Source organism: Felis catus, chromosome A1 (assembly GCF_018350175.1).
Source record: "Felis catus isolate Fca126 chromosome A1, F.catus_Fca126_mat1.0, whole genome shotgun sequence".
Taxonomy (NCBI): Eukaryota; Metazoa; Chordata; class Mammalia; order Carnivora; family Felidae; genus Felis; species Felis catus.
This window is the reverse complement of record NC_058368.1, coordinates 7215953-7230209: the sequence shown is the minus strand read 5'-3', so window position 1 is coordinate 7230209 and position 14257 is coordinate 7215953. Positions and strand designations below refer to the sequence as shown.

Here is a 14257-nt window from a genome sequence, read left to right as displayed (position 1 = left end):
AACCAATCACAGAAAATTATTTCAGTGTACTGTCTTTCTCTGGTGACTGCAGCCACCTTGATTGTACACATGGTACAGATCTGTGGATATGTACCCATAATGCTGTGCGTGTAATAAGGGCCCAGGAGGGGCGCCTGGGTGGCTCAGTCGATTTTGCGTCCGGCTTCGGCTCGGGTCATGATCTCACAGTTTGTGAGTTCGAGCCCCGCGTCGGGCTCTGTGCCGACAGCTCAGATCCTGGAGCCTGTTTCAGATTCTGTGTCTCCCTCTCTCTCTGCTCCTCCCATGCTCGTGCTCTCTCTCTCTCTTTCTCTCTCTCTCTCTCTCTCTTTCTCAAAAATAAATAAACATTAAAATATATATATATATAAATAAAAAATAAAATAAAAAATAAGTGCCCAGGAAATGCTTGCTGAATCAATAAAAGTGTGGATTTAGATATAATATCCTATCAGGAATAGCTGTCTGCTTTATTAAAGCAAAACTTAGAAAGGCTTGGATTTTTAGCTCTTGAAAAGAAACGTCCAGATGGGGAAAAAGACAAAATGGGCTCCCAGAGCAGCGAGGATTAACCTTTCCTGGGGGTTCCTGGCTTCGGTTTCCACTCCAGTCTGGATGCTGCGTCTTACAATATATCATTGACACTTTACCAGTCGGGCCCCACACCCCTCCTTCTTTGCCGTTCGCCTGGCTGACACAGACTGAACTTCTCGCGTTTTGTTTTTTACCAAATCCTAAGAGGGAATAGGAGAATACAGGGAGCATAACTAATCCAGCTTATGTAAAATCCATTTTCCGATCCTGCCATAGCCAGCTACTTACTGTCTTACTGTATTTGCTGTCATTTTATGATGTCAGTGCTCTGGTGGCATGAGGTTGGCACAGCTCTGTGCACACCTTACCTGCCTTCCTTCCTTCCCAGCTCCTGGTCCGCTGCTCCACGGAGGAAATCTTGTGGCCGATCCCCCAGGTGCATCGCCCCTGGCATTCTGATACCTTGGCGGTCAAGACCAGGCGAGCCAGACTGCCCTTTCCTGCAGCTTACATAGTGTTCTTTCTTTTTCCCCTCTTCTGGCCTTTCTAGCTGTAATTAAGTGTACATGTATTTTTGTATGTTGTTCTTCGCTGCCAGCAATGTGCCGGTATTAACCTTTTTATACATTTCTCATTCTTTCTCTATATTTTAAAGGTAAAAACAAATGCTTTGTTCGTATTTGCATTTCTTGGAATGTAATTGAGGTTAAATAGCTTTCAGGTTTTGCTCGCTAATATATTTCATCTGTAGGCTTTTTACCGTTCTGCTCTGGAGATTCGTTTAATAACACAACCGAGTCTGTATACCTCAAATAACAATCTAATTCTCTGAAATTATTGGCTGTAATTTTGGGAAGTAACTCAAGGCTGTAAATCCGCATTGTAGACATTCCAGTGCGTTATTGTTGTTTATGGAGGCATACGTACTAACAACTCTCATAATGGCAATCTTAAATCCAGTTTAGTGATTTCAAATTGATACACGTATGTAAGCGATGAAGCACGGGAATCTTCCCCCAAAACCAAGAGCACACTGTATGCGCTGTATGTTAGCCAATTTGACAATAGATTATATTGAAAGAAAGAAAGAAAGAAAGAAAGAAAGAAAGAAAGAAAGAAAGAAAGAGGAAGGAAGGAAGGAAGGAAGGAAGGAAGGAAGGAAGGAAGGAAGGAAGGAAAAGAAAAGAGAAAAAAGAAAAAAGAAAAGAAAAGAAAAGAAAAGAAAAGAAAAGAAAAGAAAAGAAAAGAAAAGAAAAGAAAAGCATGAGCAAATAACCTGATTAGTGAATTCACAAAGAGTCTCTTCTGCTGTGGGCCCTGACTTCTCATTGGCCTTTAACTGGCTTGTCAGACTCACGGAGTAAAACCACACCCCCTGCCCAAATATGGAGAAGTATTTATGATCGTTCAAAAGTGAACACTTGGAAAGAAGGCTACTTGGTATTTTTTTTACTACCTGGTCGTCTTACACTTTGTACATGCTGCATAAATAGTACAGTATGAGCCAATTTGAAAATACCTTAGAATCGATACAGTGGTCTGTTTCCAGACCAAAGAGCTAGCTGGCCTACGCTTTTAGTTCCGCAAACCATATGCAGTAACAGTGTGTGGCTTTGGTTTTCCAGCACACGCGCGCACACACACGCACACGCGCGCACACACACGCACACGCACACACGTTATTCTCTTAAATGGCTTCTTTGAAAAGGAGAACCATATACCTTTAGGGCCATTTGCTGTGCAGAATTTTGAGCAGTTTGGAGAAAAAATACTGTTATAAATGATATCAATATCACTATTAAAAATAATATATATTTTAGAACATTATTAAGAGTAGGTGTTTTCAGTATGATCTGAATTGTCAGCAATTTATTCACGTCTGGTTTTGAAGAAAAATGATTATAGTCATGTGTTGACCACATTGTTACAAACTACATTTGACTAGCAAATCCACTTCAGGCTGGCTTTTTAGAAGCTGCCTTGAAGTTCTGTTCTTGACCCTCTATTATTCAACCTTTTAATCAAGGCTTTGCATGGCTACCAAATGCACAAATGTTGCAAACTTGGGAGAATAGCAAGTCTGTGTGACATGTACGATCTTTAATGCCTGCATTTTAAAAGGTATCAGTAGGGGCGCCTGGGTGGCGCAGTCGGTTAAGCCTCCGACTTCAGCCAGGTCACGATCTCGCGGTCCATGGGTTCGAGCCCCGCGTCGGGCTCTGGGCTGATGGCTCAGAGCCTGGAGCCTGTTTCTGATTCTGTCTCCCTCTCTCTCTGGCCCTCCCCCGTTCATGTTCTGTCTCTCTCTGTCCCAAAAATAAATAAACGTTGAAAAAAAATTTTTTTAAAGGTATCAGTAGGCCCAAATCAACAAAATTCAAGTTACTAGTGCTCAAAACTGTAAACCCTAGGTGGATAGGAGGGGGGAGGGCCTTTTGTGACATAGATTCACGTGGAAAAGATTGAAGGGTTTGGGTGATCACAAACACCTAACGCGGAGCCTGCCACATGACCAAGGCTCATAGGTGTTGATTTCCCCCTCGTGGTTGTTTCAGACAGATGAAGAGAGGAATTCTGACTGTGATAAGTGTCAAGAATGGTGCCAACCCCTTCTTCTGACAATATTCTGGTGAATAATTGAAGCTGAGTATATTTTCTCTGTAAGGCTACATGTCCAGTGATTCACTATCCTCATTTCAAGATTAAAGTTTAATAAATGTTCTGTGAGTACTGAGTTATGCTTGTTGTATTAGATGTTACACTTGCGGGCTAAGCTAAAGACTTAGAGTGAAACTATAATTGACCTGCTCTTCTTTAAAAGAGAAATCACTGGGGCCCCTGGGTGGCTCAGTCGGTTGAGCCTCCCAACTCCAGCTCAGGTCATGATCTCACAGCTTGTGAGTTCGAGCCCTGCGTCGGGCTCTGTGCTGACAGCTCGGAGCCTGGAGCCTGCTTCGGATTCCGTGTCTCCCTCTCCCTCTGCCCCTCCCTCTCTGCCCCTCCCCTGCTCATGCTCTGTCTCTCTCTGTCTCTAAATAAACATTAGGAAAAAAAATTTTTTTAAAAGAGGAGGGGGGCGCCTGGGTGGTTCAGTCAGTTGAGCTTCCGACTTTGGCTCAGGTCATGGTCTCGCGGTTTGTGAGTTTGAGCCCCGCGTCGGGCTCTGTGCTGACGGCTCAGAGCCTGGAGCCTGCTTCCAGTTCTGTGTCTCCCTCTCTCTCTGCCCTCCCACACTAATGCTCTTTCTCTCTCAAAAATAAATAAAAAGCTTTTAAAAAAATAAAACAAGATAGAAATCACTGATCTGGAATAGGATTGTGACCCTGGAATGTGTCACTTTCCTTAAAATAACGCTCGGTTTCGTTTTTGTAGCTTACGTGTGTTTCATTTGGAAAAGCAAATTCAATCCAGTAAAACTTCAATTTCTGTCCCATTAGAGCTAGTATTATTTCATTAGCACTTGCCTTATGCTGCTGCTGTCTGCACATTGCCCTCCTGATCTCTGAAGTGTGAAGGAGATAGTGAGCACATCTCACTGGAGAGGAAACACACTCACAGAAGTTCTGTAATTTGCCTGGTGACATTCGGCTTGTACATGACAGGACCAAGGACTCTAATTCAAGACTGTCATTGAAGCCCGTGTTCCCAACTACTCTTCTCTACTTGGTGCTAGTCATTGTAAGTTAAGTTTAGGAACCATGTATATTTTTTTAATGTTTATGTATTTTTGAGAGAGGGGGAGACAGAGAATCCCAAGCAGGCTCCAGGCTATCAGCACAGAGCCCGACGAGGGGCTGGAACTCACACACCGTGAGATCGTGACCTGAGCCAATCAAGAGTCGGACGCTTACCTGACTGAGCCACCCACACGCCCCAGGAACTGTATTTTAAAACATTTTGGGGGTGCCTTTCTTTGTGAACAGTGACTGTATATCATTTTCACAATGTTAGTTTCTTTGGGAAGCAGTATGTGAACATTCCTACAAGTTGAGAAAAGATCGTCACGCTTTGGTCCCAATTCTTTCTTCCAGGTCAACAACTGTAACATCAGCAATGTATCCCACAACTATGCCAGAGCCGTCCTCTCCCAGCCCTGCAGCACCCTGCAACTCACCGTGCTGCGAGAGAGGCGCTTCGGGAACCGAACACACAGCCACTCTGACGGTAGCTCTCCGCGGGAAGAGGTCTTCCCCGTGGTCCTTCACAAACGGGACTCTGGTGAGCAGCTCGGCATTAAACTCGTACGAAGGACGGATGAGCCAGGCGTGTTTATTCTTGACCTGTTGGAGGGGGGGCTGGCCGCGCAGGACGGAAGGCTGAGCAGCAGCGACCGAGTGCTTGCCATCAACGGACATGACCTGAAGCACGGGACCCCCGAGCTTGCCGCCCAGATCATTCAGGTACACGCCGGACGGTCATCCCGGTTGTTGGGCCCTGATTACCTTATGTCAGTGTTTGTTTTCATAGCATGAGAATCCAGGGGATATTTAATGCTGCGTGGGGAAATCAAGCACGGCTCCCTAAATCCTTCAAACTGTAAAACGCACACTAGATTAACTTCCTTACCGATAGAGTCCTTTCTAGAAAACTGTATCCCTGCGAACATGTAGCCTGGCTCTTTATAGAGTGAAGGCTCTACAGTTTCACATGGGTTTCTCATTTGCTCCCTGGGCTCCCCCCAGTCCCAGACAACAGATGAAGGTGTCCACATTTAACAGGTGAGAAAAGTAAAGCTGGAAGGAGCCGTGATTCCAAGTGTGACTTACACGCTCTCCTCACTCCCCCTCTGTGCTTCAGGCTCCATACAAATGGGGGGAAAATACTTTTTTTATTAAGAGTAACTCTAATCCAGGGGCGTCGGGGCGGCTCAGTCAGTTAAGCATCCGATTTTGGCTCAGGTCGTAATCTCAGGGTTCGTGGGTTTGAGCCCCACGTCGGGCTCTGTGCTGACAGCTCGGAGCCTGGAGCCTGCTTCCCATTCTGTGTCCCCCTCTCTCTCAGCCCCTCCTCACCTCCCTCCCCCCCCCGCCTCAAAAATAAATAAACATTAAAAAAAAAAAAGAATAACTCATCTCTATAGTGCCCCTTTTTTAAAGGAATTCAAAGCATTTCAAACACATCATCACTTGTGTTCTCACAGTATCTCTGTGAAGTAAGTAAAGATCGTTATTATTAGAGAAAAAACACATTTTCAATAAGAGCATTAAGACATATAAAGTAGAAAGTCATCCAGAGCAGATCTTCCGGTTCTACAAGCTGCCATAGCATCTGACGATGTGGGTCTCCCCTGCAGTGATAAGGGTGACACAAAAATGTGTTGTTGTTGTTTATTTTTTTTAAGTGAGCACCAGAAAACCCTCTTACATACAGGAAGCCAAGCATTAATATGATCGGGCATCAGGAATTAAAGCGGGTTGATAGTCACTGAGAAATGCGTACAGTACACAGAAGCAAGTAACAATGACAATTTAAGCTCCTGGGTAAGAACACCCAAGTTTCAATCCCATATAATTTACTCCTTTTCACAAATGTTTGGTTCAGTGTCACGTCAAGAACACACACACATACAGGAACCAAAATACTGCAGTAGGAGGGAGATTTGGGAATGGGTCTTCCATCACAGACTTGAAGTTTAAAAAAAATTGGATGTCTTAAAATGTCATCCAATCAGAGGCAGCAGTGGTACCTTCCCCTGTGGGTGCCATCCAGCTGGTGCACCGGTGAGCACGAGTTGTCTGGGGGGGCAGGGGAGGGACTGCTGGCAGGGAGAGGGGAGAAGAAGAAGAAGGTTCACACACTCATGGGGCTTGTCAAAGGAAACAGGAGAATCGCGTGGGCTTTTATGAAGTGAGACGTCAGGTCCATAAGATGGAAGGGGCTGGGTCGACTGTATATTTAGGCAAATATCCTAATGCCTAAGTAGGTGGGCCTCACGAAATTTCTAACCAAAATGTGAGAAAAATAGGTGCACGGGTAGAAAATACATTTGAAATTTTTCCTGGTAACATACGATATTTGGAGTTTTATAATCCACATAGATAGTTTTGTGTCGTATTTTGCGCCATAATTCTCCTCAAACCGTAGAAAACTGAAGTTGCTCAAGTTGTTTCTTTATGAAAAAACTGACAAATCTTACTGTTTTCGATTATGAAAATAGCATGTGTTCCATGTCTAAAAAGGAGACTAATGAAGACAAAATACAGAAAATAAAGAAGGAAGTTAAAATCACATTCAATCCGAAGACCCCAAGATAGCAACATTAATATTTTAGAGAAGATCATTCCAAACATTTTTATGTGTGCGCCCACGGATCAATAGGGACATTTTACATAGATACTTAACCTATGTGCTCATCTTGCAAATTCTGAGTTTGCCACCCTTGATGTCCACAGTAGGTTGTAGACTTCTTACCCTGAAAATAGACTCATCATCACATAGCTGTGTAGTAGGCATGTCGTACTAAAACGTATTTAATCATTCCCATTGAAAGACTTTGACTTTTTTTGTTTTCAAGTTTAAGAGATTTTGCTAAACTTCCGCAATACATACTCCTAGCCACAAGGCATGCCACTTATTTGTGAATTATAGGTATTGTCATTTTGAGGTCCTGCATTTTTAAAAATCTTGGCTTTAACAGAATTCTTTTGCTGTGTTTGAAACCCTGAGGTATTAGGTGTGCAGTCTATTTAAAAGTAGCCTAAACCTAAATGTTGGTCCATCGTTTAAAGCCTGTATGTCCACTTGCATCACAAGCCCAGAATTTTGTCTTTCAAGCAATCAAGAAAGATCAAGGATTTGTTTCTGTTAGTGGGTTTGCATTTTCCAGTAAAGGTGAAATACCGATTGTGTTCGGTGGTTGCAAGTGTTACACAGTAAAGAAAACAATTCTGTACGTTGAAATGAAATCACATAGGGGCTTTCCACTCATCACACCTGAAGTGTCAGAATCTTAAATATCAGGATTCTAAACATTCTACTTTGGCATTTATCCTTTAGGTCAAGCCCCCAGACTCTGGCCCCCTGTGAAGTGTTGTTCTTTCGGTTCTTTTGAAGAACTCCTCTGAAACTATTTAGTTTACTGAGATGCTTGAATAAGCAAATGATTTGTAGTAGGGCCTTAAAATTGGTTATCACTCATTTTCCCAGTTTAATAACTGGAAATGGAGTGACTTGTTAACATTGCTGACTATAATGATGGGGGAGGGCCCTGCTTTCCACCACAGCCCCTTGAAAGCAGGCTGTCAGATTTCCCCATGGGAATAATAGTGAACTTGGGAACTTGTGGTCATGACCAGGAATCAGCATCGCATAGCTCAGGCCTGTACATTTAAAAGCAAAGATAAAAATAGCTTTAACAAATATAATAGATGTGAATCTGTGTTTGAAATATACATATATAAATATAAATAATGGACCTCTAAATTCAAGGTGATAGTCATGAACCTCTAAAGTAATTGAATGTAACATTTAAATGTATGTGTGTGTGTATGTGTGTGACATATATCTGTGTGACACAGTATACGATGTATATAAATACTATAAAGACTATGAATAATACAGTATACAGTGTATGTAAATACTAATCTTGTTTTACAGGACCTTTGTTACTCTTTTCAGAACTGTTTGAGCTGATGTCCTATTTTTGACTCAAATCTGTAGCAAGCAGAGACAAAGCTGTGCATAGTTCCATTGGTTATTACTCTCAAAGTAGCCACCCTGGAATTTATTTCAAAAGTCACCTGCCTTCTGATTCAGTTTTGAATCACCTCTTCCTTTTCTTTTCTTTTCTTTCCTTTGCGCTCTCCCTCTCAATGCCAAGGCCAATCTTGAAGGGGTTATCCTTCAAGAAATCATGGGGACATCAGAACATGGGCAGCTTGACTGCTTTGCCTTGCTTATTTCCTTGGTATTTCCAGGGTCGGGGAGGGCCTGCCCAAGAGGTCTGCATGTGGGTGTTCTAACTGCAGAAGGCTTAAAATACTGGTTCCTGAGATGAATTCCCTTCCTCCCCACCAGCAGGTGCCTGCCGTCACCACTCAGGCGAGGCTCCGGCACAGTGATGATGAGTGTATTGAAAATTACACTGCCTTCAATTTTTTAAATGAGAAGCATCATTAATGACTGGTGGTTGTGTATGTGTGTTTTCTCCAGGCTAGTGGAGAGAGGGTGGATTTAACAATTGCTAGACCAGGGAAATCCCAGCCTGGTAATCCTGTCCGAGACGCAGGAGCTCAGAGTAGCAGCCAGCATCATGCACAGCCGCTGTACCACAACAGACCCAGCTCACATAAGGTGAGGCGTTGTGTTTGTGTGTTTTCATTCACCTCCCCTCAGAGGATCATGGTTGCCATCTGGTAAGCTCTAAATGAGGGCTGTTATTCTGTTGGGAACGGCGAATACAGATGTTTGGGATGTGAAGTGTGTGTTTGGCTACCTTGAGAGTCACTCTGTAGTCTCAGTTCCTCAGCCAGTAGGGATGGTTTCTTAGTAAGAAGGTCCTTCTGCCAGGTGACTGATGAAAAGTGTTTGATCTTCTAGAAAAACCTGTATTTGTTTGGTCCTGCTTGAAAGTGGGATTCGTCTTGGTTTGCTCATTTAAATGTAACAGTCGGTTATGTGATTGAAAAAGCATAATGAAGACAATGATTGACAAGTCTATACTTAGCCATTGGGCAGGTTGTCTACAACAGAATTGGGTCTGTGAATAGTAAACGTAAATCGTACATTCTGATAGCCACGTGCATAGTACATTTTTTATGTTACAGCTTACAGGAATACTTCCCTAAATCATTTTAAATCCCCATATGTTGAGCTTTTTGCTGCTTCTTTAATATTTCACTGGATTTATAATACTCCTAGGTCATTTATCTGTGCTGAAGAATTTGGAGACTGTCCCACCTTAGTTGTACGCATAAAACAGTGGTACTTTACCGCATTCTCAGTTTTATTTACCTCGTTTGATCTTTCATTTGAACCCAACTTCCAGTAGGCCAGGATTTTTAAAACAATGATGTTTTGCAACTGTGCGAATTAGCATATAGGAAACTTCCTATAGTTTTTAAGCAGACCAATAAATAAGTTTTTATTTAGTGAAGCAGTTTGATTTTACTTAAGGCGAGTGACCTTGGAAGCTCAGAGTTAGCTTAAAGTGGCTTCTTAATGTAAGTACAACTTGAGAGAGTACCTCTGGAATGTCACAGGTGCCCCAAGAAAGCATCGCTTAAAGGCACGAGTATTTTTGGCCCATCAGGTTTATCTGGTTCTCTGAGCTGAAGTACAGACTTGTCCCTGGTCTTTGGTTCAGCTAATACCTATAAGAAATTATAACCACAGACTTGTTCTCATTTCTGAACAGAAAATGAAATGTGTGCAGGAAACCTATAGCTTTGCTCTCACAATGATGGCTATGAAAAGGAGTTACTGTTTCAAATAGGAATTTGAAAAGGAAGTGTTCATATAGCCGATCCTTGCTTTATAAATTATATATATATATATATTTTTTTCCTCTTAACTCTACTAATTCTTATTCTTTAATTTTATGTGGCTGTGTTTTTCATAGTAATGCTGAATTAATTCTTATTCTAGGTCCTCTACAAACCTGATTGGTGGGAACAACCACATGAAATATACTTTTAAGCATTAGTTTAACAATTTACTACTAATGCACAGCATTTGTGATGTCAAATCCTGATTTAGAAAAATAAAGGTGTCCTAGGGACACAAACGGAAATTCACCAGAACAACCTGTGCAGAGAATAATTGTGAAAAATTAAAGTGCACACTAGTCTACATAGCTGCTTGCATAAACATTCATGTGGTGCCAAGCCCTTCGAAGTTTCATGAAGCATACCAATATGATCTGGGAAGTTTGCCTAAAATGCATGCATCTCAGCCACAAAGAGGAATAAAACAACCACCTTTAATTGATTAAATATCTGACAGCCGGAACTTCTCACATAAATATACTCAAGGCTGACTTTATCTGGGTTGTCTTCCTAATAAACTGGCTCTTGCCCAGTTTTGAAGATGCTGACATAGATTTCATATGGTAGGATACTGCCATGAGGCATTTACAGGTTTCCCACAAGGTCAAAATTTTCTAGGAACGCTCGGCTGTTACTTCAAGTAGTTCCCTTAATAAAATTTCAAGGGTCGCCTGGGTGGCTCAGTTGGTTGAGCATCCAACTTCGGCTCAGGTCATGATCTCGCGACTCGTGGGTTCGAGCCCCGCATCGGGCTCTGTGCCGACAGCTCAGAACCTGGAGCCTGCTTCGGATTCTGTGCCTCCCTCTCTGCCCCTCCCCTGCTCATGCTCTGTCTCTCTCAACAGTGAATAAAGATTTAAAAAAATTTTTTTTTTGAAATTTCAAGAGTGGATTCCAGGACCAGAGAAGAACAGATGGACCCGGAACCCAGGGCTTGATTAACAAATACGTACCTGTCAGCTCTACAGAAACGTTACAGTTCTATAAATACAATTCATACCATTCTCTCATTGATATTGTTAGTCATGTTAACACTTACCTTATTATTACAATTTCTCCTATAGTTGATAAGTGTTAGGAATCTTTTGAAACATTAGTTTCCATTATTACACTTGAGAGTATAGTACCCTTGTAGTGTGGGTGCATATAATCAATATACATGTGCTTGCATCAGTTCAAATCCCAGTGTGGCCACTTACAGCTGTATAATTTGGGGCAAGTTACCTGACCTCTCTAAGGTTGTTCCCTCCTCTGTAAAATACCAACAATAGTATTCATGTTCAAGATCATTGTGAGGATTAAAATAAAATAATGCGTGTAACGCCATTAGCTTTACCCACAGTAAATCTTCAATAGGTGTTGGTTACTATTGCTATTTTAATACTAATGTTGCATACGTACACCTTGTTTTTGATTGAGTTCTAATTCAAAAGAAAAGTCATGTTTTAAATTCTCCCTTTCTTCTAGGAGTGACTCAATCATAAGTAGCAGTAATAAATGTCAGTAAAAATTGCTTTTTCCTGAGAACACAGTTTGCTGGGAATTTATTTCTCTTTATTAACTTTTTCAAAAAATTCAGTTAGTTCATATCCTTTCAGCTTTTCATGAAGGTTTTGAACATCCATTTGCACCTGCTCTCTGAGCATTTTCATAATCCTATGAGTAAGAATCAGAAGATAGGTCTGTGGCTTATTTCTGGCAATTAATGAAGCCCACACTTTACTTTTGTACTACTCTACTTTTCCTTCAAAGAATACAAGAGAGATGGAAATAAAATTCATTGGCTTGTCTTCAGAATCTTAAAACTCCAACGCATTATTTACTTTTATGGAGTTGATCATATCTTGGAGGCCAAGATCATTATACAAATGATGTGTTTATTTTACTTTGACTTCCGTATGTCACAGTCCTGAGTGTTTTCTGTCCCATAAATAGTCGGATGAAAATACAACAGTCCAAAGTTTGACCTTGTGATCCCCAGTGTTCACTGTAGTGTTTGTACCATGAAGAACTGTGTGTTCCTTCTATAGCAGGTGATTTTAAAAAAGACTTTATAATTGCCACAGTATTTTTTCCTTTAGTTTACGCTGTCTTTTCTTCAGCTATATATTATTTTATTATCCAGTAAATTTTTCTCTCGTGTTTTAGGATCTTGCCCAGTGTGTTACATGCCAAGAAAAACACATCACTGTAAAGAAGGAACCCCACGAGTCCCTTGGGATGACAGTAGCTGGAGGCAGAGGAAGTAAGAGTGGCGAACTGCCCATCTTTGTGACCAGTGTGCCACCTCATGGCTGCCTTGCACGTGATGGCCGAATCAAGAGAGGTGAGAGAGGGTCTTGAACAGTTACACTACATCTTCTCCCTGAACTCAACGCATGTTTTAAAAAATAACACATATTTACGATATTTTCCATTAAACATGACTTCTTTGAGTCCTTTAAAATGTCCCTTCCATATAAAGCCTTTCTTATTATAAGGTTAGAAAATGCCTAATGTGAAGGAAAATTGCTGAAGTTTGATGTTTCCATTATTTTCCAACAGTTACTCGGTTGGATTATTTTATGTTGGAAAAGACCCTCTGAAAGATTGAACACTTCTCACATGATGGCAGATTGGATCCTCTGAAGGACTGTCTCACTAAAATAACAAATATTGCTTACGTAGTAAAGTACCCATGTGGGAGGGGTCTCACAGAAGAAGTGAAGTGGAAGACATTCTTAATAAAAAGGCATAGTTTTAGGGATTAATTCATTTATAATTTCACACTCCGTACCCCACCTTCCATCAGTACCATATAATTTATTTTTTTTTTCAACGTTTTTTTTAATTTATTTTTGGGACAGAGAGAGACAGAGCATGAACAGGGGAGGGGCAGAGAGAGAGGGAGACACAGAATCGGAAACAGGCTCCAGGCTCCGAGCTGTCAGCACAGAGCCCGACGCGTGGCTTGAACTCACGGACCGTGAGATCGTGACCTGGCTGAAGTCGGACGCTTAACCGACTGCGCCACCCAGGCGCCCCAATACCATATAATTTATAGAGGTAGGGATGGTGGTGGTAAAAATAGCATTCTTCATACACTTGGTTTGTTCATTTGGGAAAGTGAGTCTTAATAGCTATTTTTCCAAGAATGAACTTGGATCCCTACCTCACACCATACATGAAAATTAACTTATAGTGGATCCAAAACCTAAAAGTAAGAACTATGACTTTTTAGAAGAAAACACAAGCATGAATCTTCATGACCTTGGATTAAGTAGTGGATTAGTCAGTGGTTTTCTCAGATAGGACACCAAAACACAAGCAACATAATAAAAATAGATAAACTGGGGGGCGCCCGGTGGCTCAATCGGTTAAACATCCAACTTCGGCTCAGGTCATGACCTCGTGGTTCGTGAATTCAAGCCCCGTGTCAGGCTCTGTGCTAACAGTTCAGAGCCTGGAGCCTGCTTCGGATTCTGTGTCTCCCTCTCTCTCTGGCCCTCCCCCACTCACAGTCTATCTCTCTGTCTCTCAAAAATAAACATAAAAAAATTTTTTTAAATCCCCCCAAAAACTAGATAACTGGATTTCATCAAAATTACAATTTTTTATGCTGCCAAGGACGCCACCAAGAAAGCAAAAAGATAGTGAAGGTGAAATGCACAGGATGGAAGAATATATTTGCAAATCATGTATGTGACCACAGACTCCTATCTGGAGGACATAAAGAACTCTTACAATTCAATAATAAAAAAGACACATAACCCCGTTTTTAAATGAGCAAAGGATCTGAATAGACATTTCTCCAAAGAAGATACACAAATAGCCAAAAATCCCATGAAAGGATACTCCATGTCAGTTGACGTTAGGAAAATGCACATCAAAACCACTCCCTACCCAGTAGGATGAATAGAATATAAAAGACAGTAACAAATATTGGCAAAGATGTGGAGAAATTGAAACTCTCAGACGTTGCCAGTGGGAATGTTTTGGAAAACAGTTTAGCAGCTCCTCAAAGTTAAAAACAGGGGTACCTCCTGACCCAGCAGTTCCATTCCTGGAGAGATGAAAACATACGTCCCCCACGGAAATTTGTACATAAAGGTTCATAGCAGGATTTTTCATAATGGTCAAAAAGTAGAAACACCCAAGTGAACACCAGCTGATGGATGGATCAACAGAATGTGGTACGTCCATGCAATGGATGTTATTTGGCCATAAAAAGGAATGTAGTATTGACACAAGCTACTATA

General features: G+C 41.5%; 1 protein-coding gene across 5 annotated transcripts in view; it reads left to right on the top strand.

Annotated features, from left to right (window-relative positions):
• LNX2 (ligand of numb-protein X 2) overlaps positions 1-14257 on the top strand; it is an 82024-nt gene that overhangs the window by 58785 nt on the left and 8982 nt on the right. For 4 of the 5 annotated variants that reach the window (XM_003980269.6, XM_023250304.2, XM_023250306.2 and 1 more), the window contains exons 5-7: positions 4566-4934; positions 8686-8826; positions 12168-12345. In XM_003980269.6, the coding sequence (XP_003980318.1) occupies positions 4566-4934; positions 8686-8826; positions 12168-12345 (688 nt within the window). The remainder of the gene's footprint in view (positions 1-4565; positions 4935-8685; positions 8827-12167; positions 12346-14257) is intronic. The other variant, XM_023250309.2, reaches the window with a different exon arrangement.